This window comes from Nelumbo nucifera, chromosome 8 (genome assembly GCF_055504915.1).
Source record: "Nelumbo nucifera cultivar China Antique chromosome 8, China Antique-T2T, whole genome shotgun sequence".
NCBI lineage: Eukaryota > Viridiplantae > Streptophyta > Magnoliopsida > Proteales > Nelumbonaceae > Nelumbo > Nelumbo nucifera.
The window spans coordinates 8,506,090-8,526,197 of NC_142656.1; the positions used below are offsets into that span (position 1 = coordinate 8,506,090).

General features: G+C 36.7%; 2 protein-coding genes across 4 annotated transcripts in view; one reads left to right on the top strand and one right to left on the bottom strand.

Annotated features, from left to right (window-relative positions):
• Window positions 1–728, bottom strand: part of HBT (CDC27 family protein) — a 44,092-nt gene extending 43,364 nt beyond the window's left edge. For 2 of the 3 annotated variants that reach the window (XM_010251231.3, XM_088893127.1), the window contains exon 1: window positions 546–728. In XM_010251231.3, coding sequence (XP_010249533.1) covers window positions 546–650 — 105 coding nt within the window. In that variant the 5' untranslated portion in view covers window positions 651–728. The remainder of the gene's footprint in view (window positions 1–545) is intronic. The other variant, XM_088893128.1, reaches the window with a different exon arrangement.
• Window positions 729–17,681: 16,953 nt separating this feature from the next.
• On the top strand, window positions 17,682–18,251 carry LOC104592076 (uncharacterized). The gene has a single exon (XM_010251233.3). The coding sequence runs from the start codon at window positions 17,682–17,684 to the stop codon at window positions 18,249–18,251; it is 570 nt and encodes a 189-aa protein (XP_010249535.1).
• The last annotated feature ends 1,857 nt before the right edge of the window (window positions 18,252–20,108 follow it).

Sequence of the window (20,108 nt, forward strand, 5' to 3'; positions counted from 1 at the left end):
CAGCTGTAACTTCATTAGTTTACACATTACAGAGAATATCATTTCGATCCGTTCTAATGTACAACAGATTCAATTTCATTAATTATTCATGTGCATTAGATATAAATCTCACAGAACTATCATCACCTGTTTTGACCCTTTCTTTTTCCTTAACATTTTTCATGACAGTATATTTCCCTCGGTTGCAAATATTTATTATGCCATCGAACACTAAAGAAGCTCTTACCTATCCCATATCATTGGTCGAACTTCTACTAGAACTATGAGGTCCAACAATTTTATCGCTCTATTAATCAGAAAATAAAGAAAGTAATAATACCTAACCATAATTAGAAAACGAACAAGCAAGTGCCTGACAAATTGCTTGATAAAAGCAACTAGTAAATAGAACTAAGCTCATAAAAATGATTGTTAATCAAAGAACTTCAACACAGAAGCAGAAACATAACCATCTTCCTCCGAAAAAAAAATGGCAAGTAACAACCGCTCTTGATGAACAATATCTTAAGTCTTAACTGAAGAACGAAGAAGACGAATATACTGACCTCCGTAGGAAACTCCGCGCACAGGCGCTCGCAGAGAAAAATGGAGTTCCGGGGCATGAAATGTCGAAGACTGCTCTGTACACAGTCGATGAGTAGGGTCTCCATGGCTTCAGGAGATAGAGATCGATTTCGAACCAGTCCAGATGGGCTTTTCTTTGGGGCTTTAATTCGAAAATCAGGCGGCTCGTGTGATCTTCCGGTGATTCCTTCAATTTCAAATGCTTGGCACGTGCCACGTAGAAAGTAGGTGACAAGGTGGATTGCGACTGCTCGCACCTCACTGCGAGGACTTCGAATCCTGTACAGTTTAACTCGTGAAAATTATGATACTGGGCCAATCACAACCAACCACGCCGTTTAAGCTATTGTTAGACGGAAGGTGATTCGAAGTGGGCCCATACATCATAACTCACCAGCATCACTGATGCTGCATCAATGCATCATCCGAAACCGTAGAGAATTATGGAGTAGGAAAGGCGACACAATTGCCAGTACCCACGTGATATATAATTGACGTGTGTGTGTGTGGGGTTTGTTTTTTCTTTGATAGATCATAGATAGATGTGTGTATGGAGTAATTGATATTGGATAAATTATAAAAACCACTTTACTAATGGGATCAGTGACATTTACCCCTGAGCTTTCATTTCAGACCGCCCTGAACTTTCATTTTGGGATAAATACCCCTTCCATCGGTTTGGTCAATGGACATTCAAAGAGATTCTCATCCAGCTATTTTTTTAAATCTGCAAGCTACCATTTTCTTATTTATTTTAATGATTCATGATTTGATTAGATTTTTAAATATAATATTGAGGCACTATTGGTTGCTTTCATATATCCTTATAAATTTCTGGTTGTATTCAATATTTAAATTAAAAAATGGTAGATGTTTCTTCTAGGTTTTTGTTTGTTTTTTTTTTTTTTTTTATTTATCAAAGAAATGAGTGTATACTTGTTATATTTTAACACGGTTATAGACATTTATGTTGGTGAAATGAAACAAAAATTTAAAGAAACGATATGTCAATGAAATTATTCTTGTTTTTTTAACTAGTTTTGTTTGAAAAAAAATAGATTGAGGTATTTTTGGGTCAATTAGGGTTTAAGAAAAAAAGGGTGAGGAAAAGAAAATAAAGAAAATTCATGTGGGTATTTTGGTAAATTAATGCATTTCATAATCTAACTTAATGGCCAAGGGTATTTGTTGCGAAATGAAAATAAAAGTTTGCGAAGGTAATTGTTATTAACCCAATATTATTGTCTTTGTTGCATATGAAAGTTCAAAGGAGGTAATTGTCATTGATCCAATAGTATAGGGGATCTTTGTAAAGGCTACATTGTGTATGGCAATTGATCACAAGGGCACATGTTATGCATGTGTGCAACAAAATAGTAAATATATAAGTTAGCATTATGTTATCAAACTTAAATTTTTAAATTTTAATTATAAGTTTTTTTAATTAAAAAAAATGTATTTAGTAAGTTATTTACTTTTATTACAATGTTTTGTTTAGTTAATCTAGAATTAAGAGGTCATGAATCTCTAGGGCTTTTTAGGATCTTTTTTGGTAATAGTTATAGGGATGGCAGGGATCCGTTCCAAATAATGTGGGGATGGGGATAGTCTACCCAGGGAAAATTTCATCCCTAATGGTGGAGACGAGGACAGCATTCTGTATGGTTCATAATCCCCACGAGGTGGGGATCCTACGCTTAATAATATATATTTAGGGAGAATAACGGTTCAGCACAGGATCAGAATTTTTAGGCCCAAAGTACAGTTGGGGTGGGTGCCAGCTCGAAATTGACACCAAAGGTGGGCATTTGTGTGTGGAGTGAGGGTTTTTGACATTTTGAATGTTTATAGCTCTACAGTGAAAATCAGAAATCTGTATTGGGCCTGTTCATACTTCTCCATATATATTTATGTTATTATTTTTAAAAATGTGAATAAACATGTGTAAATGTGTTTGAATATATTTGAATCTATGTTAATAAGTTTAAAATTGTAATTATTTATTTAAAAGACATTGGAATGAAATAAAAATCAAAAATAAAATAAATTTAGCAACGTTAAAAAATGACGAGGAGTGAGGATCTTGGTGGGGACAGGGATACGGATGGAAATTTTCGCAAGAAAAGAGATGTAGTGGCTCCCCGCCCCCTGCCCTCCCTTCCTTGCCCCCTTCGCATTCTTAATATTCGGTATTAATAAAATTAGTTTGTTAAAGCAATTGTGCAAATATCATATATTTTTTTAACAAACAAATTACTAGAGCGGTTCCTGGTTGATAATTTTGTGGGTCAAATGTTACTCTGTTGTTGGATGACCTTCCCACTCTTTTTTATTCCTATCTTCATACATTTTCTCAAGTTTTATTAGCAGATGATTAAGGGCAATTAATTTCCAACTCAGTATAATCAACCATTGCTACTTTTTTTTTGGTGGGGTAGGTGAGGAGCGGGGGGTGCATAATTTGGCGACCTCGTGTTCTAGCAACGAGAAGGAACAACACCTCAAGATTAATTTGCACTATCAATTGCATCGAGCACCCTTTGCATCAAATCACCATACTCTACTTATTATGCTCAACTTTATGTTGAATCTGCTGCCTCATACCAACTGTTGGAATTTTTGAAATTCAAAACAAAGAGCAGAAGAAAATCATAAAAAAGGAAAAATAAGAATGGTGGGGTCTTTAAAATTGAAGAATCCATTACCATTGCCGAAGGATGACTCCTATTACCCGTCGCTGGAACATTATTACGCCTATTGTTTACTCATCCGTTGCCGGAAAAGACGACTTATTGCCGATGTCGAAGAGACAACCAAAGCCAAGTGGGTAAAAAGTTAGTCTTCCTCCTCTTCCAGCTCCCTCTGTTTTAACAGTAACCGCCGCTGCAACTTCGGGTAGCGGCGGTTTCTCCGCCCGCCCGCGTTCCCTCTCTTTCTTCTTTCCACTTCTCCTTCTTGGAAAACCCCAATAGACGCGACGGCGGCATTTCATCACCGCTGCAACCTGCAACTCGTCACAGCAGTGACATGGCAGTGATCGACAACAGTTGTGTAAAACCGAGAAAAGAGAGAGAGAGACCGACACTGAGACTGGCTGCGCTCCACCAACTGGGTTCGTGCCTGCACCGTGATCTTCACTCACTCGCACAACGCCATGGCACACTCATGCTACTTCATCTGGGAAACTCACCAGCCCTCATGGTCTCGTCGACTGACAGAGCTCGAGAAATCATGCAAACACATGACCTCATCTTCTCCAGCAGACCCCAAACGAGCAACGCTAGGCGCCTTCTGTACAATTATAAGGATGTGGCAACTGCACCTTATGGCGAGTACTGGCGTCAGGTTCGTAGAATCTGCATTCTCCAGCTTCTTAGCGTGAAGAAGGTGCAATCATTTCGATCGATGAGAGAGGAAGAGACAACGCTTTTAATGGAAAACATCCAACACTCCTGTTCTTCCACAGCTTCTTCGTTTGCTCTGGTCAACCTGAGCGACGCATTGGTTTCTGTCACGAAGTATGTAGCATGTGTCTGGTTTCATGGAAGCTTTAAAAAATAACTTTTACAAACGTTTGATTGCACAAAAATTAAAATTCACTTTTTATATTTTCAATGTATCTAAAAGAAGAAGAAAGAGAAAATGCTGAGATGGCGCCTATGTAACACTACCAATAAATACTTAATAAAAGTAAACAGAACCAAACACGCTACTAATCTGTAGGGTTGCTCTGGGGAGAAAAAAAAGTGGCACAGAATAGGAGAAGTTTAAACAGATGTTGAGAGAACTCCAGAATCTACTGGGAGGATGTCAGCGTGGGGGACTTCATCCCGTGGCTTGCTTGGGTGGATTATGTTAGAGGAATGAATAACAGAGTGGAAAAGAACTTCAGTATCAGTCTCTCTCTCTCTTTTCTCTTCTCTGTTTTACACAACTGCCGTCAATCACCGCCATGCCATTGTTGTGACGAGTTGCAGGTTGTAGCGGTGATGAAACACTGCCATTGCATTTATTTGTTTGCAGGATGAAACTACAAATTAGGGGGGGTTTCGTAATTTTAATAGGTAATCGAAATACCTGGGGTATTTAGGCCTTTTTATCTTCAAATTAACGAAAATTTAATGTCAGGTATTAAATTGTCGCATATTGAAAGTTCAGGCACTAGATTGTCGCAATTTAAAGTACATGTACTAAATTGGCACTCGGCCTAAAGTACATGGTACCTATCAGAAATTTTCCCTTAAAATAAGGAATGCCAAATGCAAGCTTATACTCAGTTTGAAAAGAGTAAAATGAAAATATATACAATATAAATACATATAAAATAATATAAAATACAAGGTTTTGCATTTGGGATTCCTTATTTTATATGTATTTATATATACAATATAAATACATACAATATTATTTTATATTTATTTAAAGTACATGTACTAAATTGGCACTCTTGTGTTTGAAGGAAAACCCCCAATGCGTGAGGGATTTGGCAATATTAACAATACATTTTCATTAATAATAGAAAAATATTATCTAATCATATTGCTTGCAAGATTGGTAGGTCCTCCAAGTAGTTGACCACCCAATGATATCTCACAACTCACAAGGTGGAATAAGAGGGCTGATCCACTCTTCACTCTCTTTCCTGTTCGATGCACGTTAATTATAGAGAAATGGGAAGGTTCTTAGACTGTGCTTGGTTTGAAAAAAAAAAAAAGAGGGAAATGAAGGGGGAAGGTAGAGAAACTTGTACAATTTTTCTGTTAATAACTTTTCAAGGAATTTCTTTCCCTGCCTTTTTCTTTCAAACCAAACACAATCTTAAGTAGTTTCTTCGGAAATTCTGTTAATATCTTTCCCCCTATTTTCTGTTCTCTTTCTATTTTCTATCAAACCAAGCATAGACTTAATGATTCTGCCTCTTATTTTCTCTTAAGCTATATGAAGTACAAAACCTTGTATTTTGTATTTCTAAACCTTGTATTTGCATTATACATATTTATATTTGTACTCTTTCCAAACTGAGCCTAAAATCTTCCTCCAATAGTGTTTTAATTACAATATGTGTATCTCCCTCAATCTAACTTCACTATTTGAGCTAACACTAGCAACCCAAAGTGATCTCTTATTATAATACCAGCCCTAGCTCCTATGCTAGAGAATGATCTATCAAAATTAAGTTTCAACTAATCAAAATGATGTCTAATCCACTTTTTCAGTACTAGTTGTAATATGAGCATGAGAATTTATATGACATTGAAGAAACATTATAGTGGCCGGGTTGGGAAGTTAGTCACCCAAAACTGACTGACTAATGATGAAAATCAACTAGCTCAGGTTGTATTGGTTTGGGTTGGTTTTTGGTTTGGTCAGTTGGTTGAAAATTTTTAAATTTAGAAGTTAATTAAATTTAAGCCTAAAGAATTGTAAGGGTATGAAAAGTAAATTTAAAAAAAAAAGAATTACAATATAAATATTTTAAACTAATAAATATGGGAATTTTCTCACTTTCCCATATTAATATATATATATATATATATGATCAAGTTAGTTTGGTTTTGGTCGGTTTATAACTGATCAAATTAAAACTGACCCAACCTCTTGGGTTAAAATAAAAACTAAACCGAAATTGACCAAAATAATTAGAAAACAACCAACTTGGGTTGGATTGGGTCGGGTTGGTCAATTTCATCTGTTTAACGAACAATCCTATAATTCAGTCAATCTAAATAAAATACTTAGATATAGTAAAATAAATACTAAAATTTTTTAGCAATATCATATATCTGCACAAAAATACCCCAATTGTAGCCCAATACTAAAATTTTTAAATTTAGTCTTGGCATCTATCATATATCTACACAAAAATGAAATTGGTGAATAAATATTTAATAAATGTTAATTGATTTGTTAAACTTCCCAGCAAGTTTGTTATTTTAAAGTTTTCTACCTTTGTAAAAATATTTTTAGTTTAATCAAGTGAACTTAGGTAAAATAATTAATTTATATTTGTTAATATTCTTTCTAATATTACTAATAATCTAATCCCTATATTGTTTCTTATACTTTTAATATTATACTAGCAATCTTCCTTAAAATATTTTTTATTTCATAAAATTGTTCTTGCTTGGCCCAAGCCCAAATTGCATTGTGTGGGCTTGGTGTAGGTTTAGGTCAGGGGCTTGACACGAATGTGGCTACCTAGGCTTGGAAATTTGTGGGATGGGTAAGGTAGGGCAGGCTGGGCCAAATAAAAAATGATCATCCCTAAGAGAGAGAGAATTCTACCACACTATTCTCTAAAATCATGACCAGTTACAACAATTATTTCATGATATTTGTTTTATAGACTCCTAAAAAAAGGGAGGGAGTTGTCCTTCCTACCCACAAGACCCTACTCCCACACTACCCATTAGACACCACAACCACACATTGGGTATTTGTAGGAGCGAGCTAGGATTTTATAGTGGGGTCATTAGGGGGACCAATGATTAATGAACATGAATTAAGGGCTAAAATATAAATAAAATTGTGGGAATCATATATGTGAAAGAAAGTCTAATCATGCAAGAAATAGAATCTAATAGTAAATTTTGCATTTTTTTCAATTGAAATTAAAGGAATGCTACATAAAGACAAATCTCCTTATGTAATTGACTTGTAATTGTCTCTATGATATTCAAAAATTACAAGTCAATCACATATAAGACAAAACTTTCAAATTGTAATTGTCTCTATGGTATTCAAAAATTACAAGACTACCACATATAAGACAAATCTTCCAATTTAATTGACTATAAGATATTCAAAAATTACAGGAGTGCCATATATAATTTTTTATGATTATGCCATCTTATAAAATAAAATGCTATCCATCTTCTCCCTCACCTAATTCTCTCTCTCCTCCTATTCTTTATCTCAACTTTTATTTATTCATTTATTTATTTTTATTAGTATATAAGCATTTATTTATTTAATAAAATTAAATAAATTATTTATAAATAAGCAAAATAAATGAGATCTAACATTGAGAGAAATATTTTAATAGTTATTTATTTATTTATTTTATTATTATTATCTAATCATTTATTTATTTAATAAAAGTAAATACATTATTTATAAATCAGTAAAAAAAAGGAGATTTGAAATTGAGAGAAAGATTTTAATAGAATCTATTTATTTTTTACTAAATTATTTATTTAATTTATTATTATTATTATCTAAGCATTTATTTAATAAATTATTTATAAATCAATAAAATAAAGGAGATGGCATTGAGAGAAAGATTTTAATAGACATTGCTGACAATTTATTTATTTTACTAAATTTTTTATCTATTTAAAAATAAATTGCTGACAAATTATTCTCTCTCCTTGAGCTCAATATTTAGGGCTATGAATAGGTAGGTTTGAACCCAATATTTTATGAGGGGAGCCAAAATGTAAGTGGAATAAGGGGCCATGGCTTCCCTGGGTCCCCTTGGCTCCACCCTTGGGGTTGGGATTAAACCTATTCAGAGGTCACGTAGGGCTTTGCCTTTGTACTAATAGAACATATACAAGTCCAAGTCTGAGCATGACCGGACCATCGGGCCTAGATCTTGAGCCCAAGCTCGATCAAGAAATTAAGAAAAAAGATGTGTATTCTTTATTTAACAACAAAATTGATGTATTTATATTAAATTGACTTCAAAAGTGAAAATTTTAATTATTTGTTGATTATTTTATTTTATTAAATTAAATATATTATTATCCATTATTTTTTAGTTATTTAATTCAACATGTCAACGAGTCGAGTTTGGTTCTAGATAACTTAGACCAATCATGTCCCAACAATAAATGAATATTTAATTATTTATTTTACAAAATTAAGTAAATTATTATCCATAGATATCTACTTATTTAATTTACTAAACTATTCAATCAATTAATAATTTATTTTACTAAAAAATTATTTCTCTCTCTGCCCGAGCCTAATAATTTAGGGTTGTCAATAGGCTAGGTCTAGGTTGGGTAGAGGCATAGCTAGAATTTTTTTTTTTTTATGAGGGGGCCAAAATCTAAGTGGATTGGGGTAGGGGAATAAATATGGATGGCCATTCAGGGGGGGGGGGACCATTGGGGTGGGGAGTGGGGGAGGGGGACATGAAGAGTGGGGATTTGCTTGGCCATAGGGGGGCCATGGCTCCCTGGGTCCCCCTAGCTTCGCTTTTGGGGTTGGGATTAAACTTATTCATAGGCCACATTGCTCTTTGCCTTTATATCAACATGTGAAAACCTTATTTAATCATAGGTTACAGTAGAGAAGAAGAAGAAGAAGAAAAAGAAGAAGGGTTCAGCCAGTAGAGGAAAATCAGTCCTCTCTCTAGTCCTACTTGTATTTATCTCCAATAACATAGCTACAGGAAATACCATATTGTCCCTCATAAGTGATGGGACACATAACTTAAATTTAAACAAAACATACTTTTCACTCTCAAATAGATAAACCCAAATGACCAAAATACCCCTGTTTTGTGTACTCTAACACTCCCCCTCAAGCTGGAGAGTATATGTTATATAGTCCCATCTTGTCACAAATATAATCTACTCTGCCCCGAGACAATCCCTTTGTAAAGAGATATGGTCACTAATTTCCTGAGCTCACATGAGATGTGGTTATCACTCCACTTATCACAGTATAGTCTCATGGGTTTGTCAACCGAGAACCCCATCTCTTGTAGCAAGTTCTTCAACTATACTAGTTCACATGTGGTATGAGTCATAACTCTGTACTCAGCTTTTGCACTACTCCTTGCCACCACTGTTTGTTTCTTGTTCTTCCAAGTTACAAGATTGCCACCAAAGAAAGTACAATACCCTGTAGTTGATCTCCTGTTTGATATAGAACTAGCCCAATCAGCATCTGTATACCCTACTATTTCAAGAGTCCCTTCACTTTGGTATAGCAAACCACGACCTGGAGCACTCTTCAGGTACCTAACAATCCTTAGAACTGTTTCCTAATGAGGAATCCAGGATGTTGCATAAATTGGCTCACCATACTCATAGCAAATGATATATCTGGTCGGGTAATAGTCAGGTAATTCAACTTTCCCACCAACCTCCTATATCTTCCAAGATCATCAAACTCTTCACTTGCATCAACACTCAACTTGACATTAAGTTCCATAGGAGTCTTTGCTGGTTTAGCACCTAACAGTCATGTTTCTTCAAGTAGGTCAATAACATATTTTCTTTGACATAAGTTAATTCAATGCCTTGACCTTGCAACTTCTATTCCTAGGAAGTACTTCAGTTTACCCAAATCTTTCGTATTGAAATGGTCCTGTAGGAATTTATTCAGCCTATCAATCTCATTACTGTCACTCCCAATTATGACAATATAATCCACATACACCACTAGCAGGATTTTTCCATCTTTTGAGTCATGGTTGAACACAAAATGGTCTACTTGACACTATTTCATCCCAAAGTCTTTCACAACTTCACTGAACTTGTCAAACCATGCGCATGGAGATTGTTTCAATTCATAAATTGCCTTTTTGAGTCTACAAACCTTACCATCCTCCTCTTGAGCAACAAACCTTAGCGGTTGCTCCATATACACTTCCTCAATGAGATCACCATGTAGGAAAACATTTTTTATGTCAAGTTGCACAAGAGACCAATCATACATAGCAGCTAATGAGATCAACACCCGAAATGAACCAATTTTAGCCACAGGAGAAAATGTCTCCATATAGTCCAAACCATACAACTGAGAATAGCCCTTGGTCACTAACCTGGCTTCAATCGTTCCACCTGCCATCTAGAAGATACTTCATTGTGTAGACCCACTTACACCCAATAGCATGCTTAGTAGGAGGAAAAGTAGTGAGTTTCCACGTGTGATTGTGTTGTAGAGCAGAGAGTTCATCTTCCATGGCTTGTTGCCACCCTGGGGAGGTAAGGGCTTCCTGGACAGTCTTGGGAATAGAAATAGATGATAGCAATGATACAAAGTTGCGATGAGAAGTAGAAAGGTGAGCAGCTGAAACATAGTGTGAAATAGGATGAGAAGTACAAGTGCATTTACCTTTCCGCAGGGCAATAGGAAGATCAAGGTCCAAGGGAGAAGAAACAATGACAGGATCTGCCGACGAGGGTTGAATTGGAGGAGGGGCTGGTGCTCTTCTGTGAGTATACACTTGTCTGATTGGTGGCCTCTCAGTAGTAACTGACATGGGAGGTGAATCTGCAACTGAAATGGGAACTACAGGAAGGGGATTTGCAATAGGGATGGGAAGAGGAACTATGGGAGAAGGAGAAAAAACCACAGTATCCGAGAAAAAAGGAACTGATTCAAAAAATGTGACATCGGAGCACAAAAATGACTTATGAAAGTTAGGGTTAAAGAATTTATACCCTTTTTGAGTCCTTGAGTAGCCAAGGAAGATACACTTAGTAGTTCGTGCATCTAACTTGCCTAAACCAAGCCCCAAGTTTTGAACAAAACAAATACATCCAAAGACTCTTGGGATGAGAGGAAATGGAGACAAGGTGGGAAACAACACCGATAAGGAGGATTGACTTCCAAAAATGGACATGGGCATCCGATTGATGAGAAAACAGGATGTGAGGACAACATCACTCAAAAAATGCTTAGGGACATTCATATTAAGCATCAAAGATCGAGCAATTTCAAGGAGATGTCGATTTTTCCATTCATCAACAAAAATTATAAAATACTTACAGCCGTTGTATGGCATCACTTTGATCGGACCCTAGACATCAGAATGAACTAAAGAAAAAGGACTCAAGACACGACTATCAACTCTTGGACTAAAAGAGACTCTATGATGTTTCCCAAGCTGACATGACTCACAATCCAAAGATGAAATATGACTCAAGGAAGGAACTAGCAACTTCAGAGCCTTAAGAGAAGGATGACCAAGTCTGTAGTGCCATTGACGAGGAGTAAGAGACAACCGAAAAGCTACTGGAGGGCTACCACCATCAAGGTAATACAATCCACTTGCTTCATGCCCTCCACCAATTTTCATCCCCGTCTTAAAATCCTAAAACACACAAGAAGAGGGATAAAAGGTTATGGAACAATTAAGTGACTTGGTTAATTTACTAACAGACATAAGGTTAAAGGGGAGCTTGGGGACATATAAAACAGATGTTAAAGACAAGGAGGAGAGATCAACATCACCAACACCACAGATGGGAAATGTAGAACCATTAGCAAGAGTTACTGTTTGAAATGTTGAGGATTGAGAAAGAGAAGAAAATACATTAGGAGTCCTAGACATATGGTCCGAGGCCCCAGAGTCAATGATCCAATGTGAAGGCTTGGAAGCCAAGCAAACCATACCTGAAAGGGCAAGGGTAGCTATGTTCTGCTGAGAAGATGTCTGAATGAACTACTCATATACTGCACGGGGTACACTCACCATCTCCTTCCCAAAAACACCAGTAGATGTGGAGGGGATCGGGTTAGTTTGCTGATTTTCAATAGCTGTACATTACCCTTAGTCACAACATGGTTAGCCCAAGTGTTGGGTGGACCATGTAAATCATAGCAGAAATTAACCGTGTGCCCCTCTAATCCACAATATGTACACTTCCTAAGGGCATTACTTCTTCCTTTACCATGACCTCCCCCTGAGTCCCGACCTCCACTCCAGCCACCAACACGGTTAAACCTGGAACCACCACAGTTACCTGGAAGTCCACGACCACCACTACCACCTCTATTTCCACGATCTCCCCCTCTAGTCACCACAAAACCAGATATGTCTGAGAGAGAAGAATGCTCTATAGACTCAATAGGTGTCCTCCTAAGACAGGCAAAAACTTCTTCAAGTTAGGGAAGAGCAGACCCCCCCCCCCCCCAGTATTTGTGCTCGGACAAGCTCATATTCAACTTTCAAACCCACTAGAAACCTTATCATATCAAGTTGCTCATGCTGTTGCTGCTGAATCTGAACATCCAGTGTCAGAGGATGATACACATTGAGCTCATTTCGGATATTCCTCAGACTTGCATAGGATTCCTCAAACCTTTGACTTCCTTATTTCAGATTAAAGTACTCTTGGTACAACTGATACACCCTAATCGTATTGTCTTACTTGGAATACAGTTTCTTAGCATGATCCCATATTTCTTTAGCTGTATCTAGGAACATAAAGTTCACGCTAAATTTTGGTTCCATGTTATTCCACAACCATGTCAATATTTGTGCATCTTCTTGTTCCCAGTTGCTAAACCCTAGAGAATTAGAGGAGGGTTTCTCCTCTCTCACATGTTTTACTTTTTCTTGGATTTTAAAAATACCTCCACAGGTTTTGCCCATGTCACATAATTCTCACCATTCAACTTAATAGATGTCATTTGAACATTTAGGTAATCTGGAGAAATCATAACGCATGTTTTATTGTCATTCACATCTCCAATTGATGCCATCTTAACTAATTCACCTTACCGCACAAAGAAATCACTGCTATATGTAGAGTATTCACCTTCAAATATTCACCACAACCTTACACACTTCCACAAAACTTATCTCACTTTCAGCACCACCAATTTCTTCAACTACACATTACACATCAAATACAAAAGCTGAAATCACTCAGTTATTAAATCAAACACCTATACTACACACTGCAGAACCACTCACACACCAAATACAAGAGCTGAAATCACTCAGTCATTAAATCAAACACCTATACTACACATTGCATAACCATTCAAACGCCAAATACAAGGACTGGAATCACTCAGCCATTAAACCAAACACTTACACTGCACTCCGCAGAACCGACTTGTACTCAGCTAAACACTATTCACCCGAACTTGCTCTCTTCATACCATCAAATAGAGAGCTTCCTACCAATCACCACAAACATCCACTGCACCACAAACCGGAGGCATGAAGGCATCCTACAGAGAAAAATGACCACTCCTTTTCAACCTTTTCCTTAATCTCCCAATGGTTCTTGAGAAATCTGCAAAACCCTAGAGAGGAGGGCGATAAAAAAGACTGGGTAAACTAGAATAAAAGAGCAAGACGAGCAGATCGGAACTTGTTACATGTGCTCTGATACCATGTGAAAACCTTACTTAGTCCTAGGTTACAGTAGAGAAGAAGGAGAAGAAGAAGAAGAAGAAGAAGAAGAAGAAGAAGAAGAAGAAGAAGAAGAAGAAGAAGAAGAAGAAGAAGAAGAAGAAGAGGAGAAGAAGAAGCCATTAAACCAAACACTTACACTGCACTCCGCAGAACCGACTTGTACTCAGCTAAACACTGTTCACCCGAACTTGCTCTCTTCATACCATCAAATACAGAGCTTCCTACCAATCACCACAAACATCCACTGCACCACAAACCGGAGGCATGAAGGCCTCCTACAGAGAAAAATGACCACTCCTTTTCAACCTTTCCCTTAATCTCCCAATGGTTCTTGAGAAATCTGCAAAACCCTAGAGAGGAGGGCGATAAAAAAAACTGGGTAAACTAGAATAAAAGAGCAAGACGAGCAGATCTGAACTTGTTACATGTGCTCTGATACCATGTGAAAACCTTACTTAGTCCTAGGTTACAGTAGAGAAGAAGGAGAAGAAGAAGAAGAAGAAGAAGAAGAGGAGAAGAAGAAGGGTTTGACTAGTAGAGGAAAATCAGTCCTCTCTCTAGTCGACCCACTTGTATTTATCTCCAATAACATAGTTACAAGAAAGACCATATTGTCGCTCATAAGTGATTGGACACATAACTTAAACTTAAGCAAAACAGACATTTCACTCTCAAATAGATAAACCCAAATGACCAAAATACCCCTATTTTGTGTACTCTAACACAACATAACATGTCTAGGCTTAAGCCTAACCATGACCGGACCATCAGGCCTAGATGTTGAGCCTGAGCCTGACCCCATATAAAGCCCAAAGCCCGACCAAGAAATTGAGAAAAAAATGATTTGTATTCTTTGTTTAACAACAAAATTGTTTTATTTATATTAAATTGACTTGAAAAGTGAAAATTTTATTTATTCTTTGTTTTTATTTTTTAAATTAAATATATTATTATCCATAAACTTTTATTTGTTTAATTTAACATGCACCCAATATTTAGGGTTGTTAGTGGGTTGAGTTTGGTTTTAGATAACTTGGACCAGTCATGTCCTAATAATAAATGAACATTTATTTTACAAAATTAAGTAAATTATTATCCATAGATTTCTATTTATTTAATTTACTAAATTATTCAATTAATTAATAATTTATTTTACTAACAAATTATTTCTCTTTTTCCCCGAGCCTAATAATTTAGGGCTATCAATAGGTTAGGTCTGCATAGGGTAGGGGCGGAGCTAGGAAATTTTTAATGAGGGGGGCTAAAATCTAAGCAGATTGGGGGGGGGGGGTAATTTAATGCTATCATAGGTTAGGCAAGAGCAGAGCTAAGATTTTTATCTTTTATGAGGGGTGCCAAAGTCTAAGTGGATTGGGGGGGGGGGGGGTAATTCAATGCTATCATAGGTTAGGTCTAGGTTGGGCAAGAGTAGAGCTAAGATTTTTATCTTTTATGAGGGGTGCCAAAGTCGAAGTGGATAGGGGGAATAAATCTGGATGGCCATTGGGGGGGCAACCATTGGGGTGGGGAGTGTGGGGGACAGGGGAAATATAAATGAAGAGTGGGGATTTGTTGGGCCATAGGGGGGCCATGGCTCCTTGAGGTCCCCATGTCTCCGCCTCCGGGTTGGGATTAAACTTATTCATAGGCCATGCTAGACTTTGCCTTTATATTAACGGAACATATTCAGGCCCAAGCCTGAGCATGACCAAATCATCAGGCCTAGATCTTGAGCCCAAACTTGACCCTCATATAAAGCCCAAAGCCCCGCTAGGAACTTGAGAAAAAAGATTTGTATTCTTTATTTAACAAATAATTTATTTATTTATACTAAATTGACTTCAAAACTGAAAATTTTATTTATTTATTTATTATTTTATTAAGTTAAATATATTATTATCCATAAATTTCTACTTATTTTAAGTAAATCTTTTTTCCTAAAAACTTTTAATTAAAAAATTTACCATTTACAAATTTATTTTTTCCTATGCAATAATTTGACTTTTGCAAAGCCTGCAACGAAAGGTTTAAGGGGGGGAAGGGGGCATGGCTCCCCAATGCCCTACGGTTCGAACTCAACCAATATAATATCAAACTTGAATCAAACTTAGTTAGCTGATTTCATAACAAACTTTATTAAATTGCACCCCTATTCGACGTATTAATTGCTATCTCCTTACTAGATTTGTTCATGGGCCAGGCCCGATGCCTGACCGTGAACAGTTCTATTCCCCACTGCAACACAGCGCAACCATGAACCATGTCGTAGAGTTATAGTTAATTGATCACCATGTCAGTAGAAAAAGTGAACTCAAGAAAAAAAAAAGTGGTTATTTTTTTCATTTTTCATTTTTTTTAATTTGCGCTATATATGTGCAATGAATACTCGACCTAATAGATTATAGAATATATACTGTGCATATGTTTTCTATGATGAAGCATTGTCTCGATGTAGAATTTGCATGCCGATAACATAGAATAACCACTCGCCTCTTTGAAGTGTTACACTGTTTCATAAATTTTGTTTCCATCAAGGCCTTTGTATATATCTCTCATATAATAAATTTTATTTACTTTCTTTTTGGGAGAGAAAGTAATGAACCTCATTGTTCTTGTTAAAAAGGTGTCCAGAGGGTGTATGGGCGAGCAAGAAAGGAGCTACGTGGAAGGGTGAAATAACACCCAATTGACAAACTGGGATACGTGGAACTCTTTGTATTGTTTCAGTTATCACCATTTTTTTAAGTGTCAACGACGTCGCTATTGCTATTTGCAAGGCAGAGGCAGCAGATAGGATTCCGCAACTCGTTCCCCTAACACCATCGAAGAAGAAAGCCAGAGAGCGACCTTGTTTTCTCGTGATACCTAATCTCTCTCTCTCTGGTTTTATTTTCTCGTGACATCAATTATCTCTTTTGATCTTTCATCCATGGTTGTTGAGTTTTATTCTGGTTGGAGGATGAAGAGCGCAAAAACCCAGTGGGAGCAATCTTTTGTGTTCTCCATACAAAAAGAGATGCAATAAAGAAAGCTACAGATATATGGTTGGAGGAGGCCAAAACGTGAACGCCCAACCTCTGTTACTTACGCCCATAAAAAGGGAAACATATTCTTTTACTTTAATTCAATTCATTTCAATTTTCAAGGACTCAACTAACTTTAATTTGTTTTCATTTTACTCAAAAGGTGAAAATGTAGGAACTGTAGAACGTGAATTGTACATCTCTGATTACTTTTACAGTACACACACACAAAAAAACAAAGACTGTAAACCGTGAATGCTCAACTTATTATCTTCACCAACAATATGGGAATCCTATTAAGTTTGAGTAACTAAGCTAAATTTCTTTATATTTAATTTAATAGTTAAGCTTACACATACAAATTATATTGCATATATGCTTTTCATTTTAACTCTTGTTTGTGCTTGTTATTCTTAGTAAACTATATAGTGATAATCTTTTAGCTAGATGATGTGCATGTTATATGTCAAAAGGAGACCCCCATCCAGCAATGAAAAGCAAGATCTCATGTGAAGGTATCCCAATTGAGTTTTTTATTATCTTTTGTTTCATCTTCTTCATTTTCTTGTTTAATTCTGTCCTTTTAGTCGCGAGTAAGTTGGAATTTAGTTATTAAAAAAAAAAAACAACAGAAGAACTACTTTTTCAGTTTTTCCTCTCGATATCTTCATGAAAAATCTAGTGCATTCATGAGTTCTCTTTTTACATTAATTACATCACGAGAGCTTCCATGGTCCATACGCATTTACTCTTGCAACTCCACAGAAGCCAATGAGAAACAGTATAAATTAGGAAGTGGGGTGCTTACGTGAATAATTCACATGAGATTGCCTTCAACCTGTTCGTCACTTGGTTTCTAGCTAATTGCCAATCACTAAGGACTACTTACAAAGTTTCTTGCTTCAGTTCTACTGCTTCAGCAATATTCAAGATCACTCGGCAAAGTTGTTCAATTGGGCTGCTAATTCCATTTGTCCGCCATGGCACCCAACGGAGAAACGTTCGTAGGTTCCTACTCAAGGTGCAACAACTTCAGCAAACCACCTAGGCTCTCAAATGACAGCCTTCACAGGACAGTTTCTGACCTTTCCTTCGAATTCAGCACAGACGCCATGGATGTAAAGCTTCCACCCATTTCCGAAGTGGAGGATGCAAAGTGCGAGTGCTGCGGCATGTCTGAAGAGTGTACACCCCAGTACATTCAGCGGGTGCGTGACAAGTTCTCTGGGAAATGGATATGTGGGTTGTGCTCTGAGGCAGTGAAGGAAGAAGTGCAGAAGAATGGAGGAAAGGGGGAAGAAGCTCTGAAGTCTCATATGAATGTATGCGTGAGGTTTAATAGAATTGGTAGGAGCTACCCCGCTTTGTACCAAGCTGATGCCATGAGGGAGATCTTGAAAAAGAGCACAATGGTGGAGGGGAGAGGATTCAGGGCCAAGTCTCTCAGTCCCAGAGACAAGGCTAATGTGAAGAAGGGCGGGATTGCTAGAAGCTCAAGTTGCATTCCGGCAATTACAAGGGAGAAGAATGACAGCACAGAAATCAATTGATGAGTTTGGCAAGGCAAAAGCTGTCTACATATTGGGAGGGGGGATATATTCTTCGTCTCTATACTATCATTTCTCATGTCTGTTGATTACTCAACCCACCCCCCATTGAAATCTTAATTTCTCCCTTTCTTTTTCTTTTTAGGGTGTTCTTGAATCGCACATCTCCTCTTCCCCCTTTGTTTTTGTTGGGTGGTTGAGGTTACACTTTCCTTTGATCTCTAAACTAATGATCAACGTTTTATCCCTTCTGGGATTTTCTGCGTTGGTCCAGATTTTCTCACCCTTGATATAGTTGATAACCTCACCATTGCAGTATATCCCTCCCCCCTTTCTCTGTACTCGTTATAATCTTCCCTCCCCCGCTTCCCTCCAAAGGGAAAGAAAAGTAAAGAAAGAACAGTAACCAGTTCTAATTAAGTGTCAATATGGCATTTTTGCATATTTGGTTAGTGTAACAAGGCTCTGTGCGGGGTGGGGTTGCCTCCCAAATATATGTAAACCCTTTGATGTACTAAGTGTGTATTTATGGAATTAGTTTTGAAAATTTAATTTCTCCTGTGTTTGTATCTTGAGTTCATACTTTTAAGTCTAAGGAATTATAATTATAGTTCTTCTCCTCTCATGACAAAGCTACAAGTAATAACCTAAGCTCTGATTCTGGTGCTACGTACTCTCATGGATCCATTTTCTTTCCTTTTTTTTTTTTTCCTATTCCTTGCAAATTAAAAATAAATGTTCTGATTAAGAGACTCAAGACATGCGTAACACTATGCCACTCTTAGTTCGTTGATCTCGCCATATTATGTTCTATCTATTGGTATAATTTCTAGGTTGATGGTTTGACCGATTGGTTCAAATAGACATTTCCTTTTGACAAAAAATTTAAAAAATTAAAATAAAAAACACCCAAAAACCATTGAATTGAATGAGTCAAATGGGTTGATGGTTTGACCATTCAGGTCAATGGATTATTGATCAATTTAATGGTTTTTTGTCAGGAACTGAATTTCGGGTAAAACGAAACTGATTGCCTAGACGGTTTCTAAGCCAAATGATTCAACTGTCCGGGTCATAACGATATATACTGTAGAGTTTGCGTAGTCTGAACATAAAACAACTTAGATGCATGATTCATCTAAAAGGGACCTCCATAAGATAAAGAAGGTAATAATACACAATAAAATTAATTTGGGAAAAGTTTTGAAGTATAATCGGAATTGGGATCAAAATTTCCTAGAATTGGAATCGGCATTGCCTACCCCTCACCTATTTGGTTTAGAAGGTATCGAGAATTGGATTCCATAAGATATACACAACTCTTAAGGAGGGTTGGCATTTGCCATTAGGTAAAGGGAAATAAGGTTTTCTTTTTTTTTTTTTTGGGGGGGGGGGGGTTAAGACTTCATTCACAAAGGGGAAGGCCATTCTGCCAAGAATGGGAATTGGAATCCCATTTTGCGCAACCAAAATGCTGTCCGATTCTAGACCTTAAATGTTAAACTAAATGCATAAGCCAAGGAATTGTTGCAAGAAACTAAAAAGAGACTACAAGATGAAAGCATCTTCCCAAGAAAATAGGGGGAGTTTCCCTCTTACATCAAGTATACAACAATTCCATATGATTCAAGGGGGATTAATTTGTGATAAATCCCCATAAGATTCCCTCACATGTGTTAGGGGAATTTAAATATTGGATGATTTTATTGTGCTTAATTGTTATATTTGGGATATAATTGAGTTTCAGCAAACTTGCTCTAATGTTGTCTATTTTGTGCTTAAATTGTTATATCTATTATTTAAATGCTATATTTGTTCTTATATTGTTTTCTTTTGTTGAATGATGAAATATTATGTGCA

Excerpts from the sequence above, each read along its gene's own strand:
- LOC104592076 (XM_010251233.3), top strand. The coding sequence starts at position 17,682 with ATGGCACCCAACGGAGAAACGTTCGTAGGTTCCTACTCAAGGTGCAAC.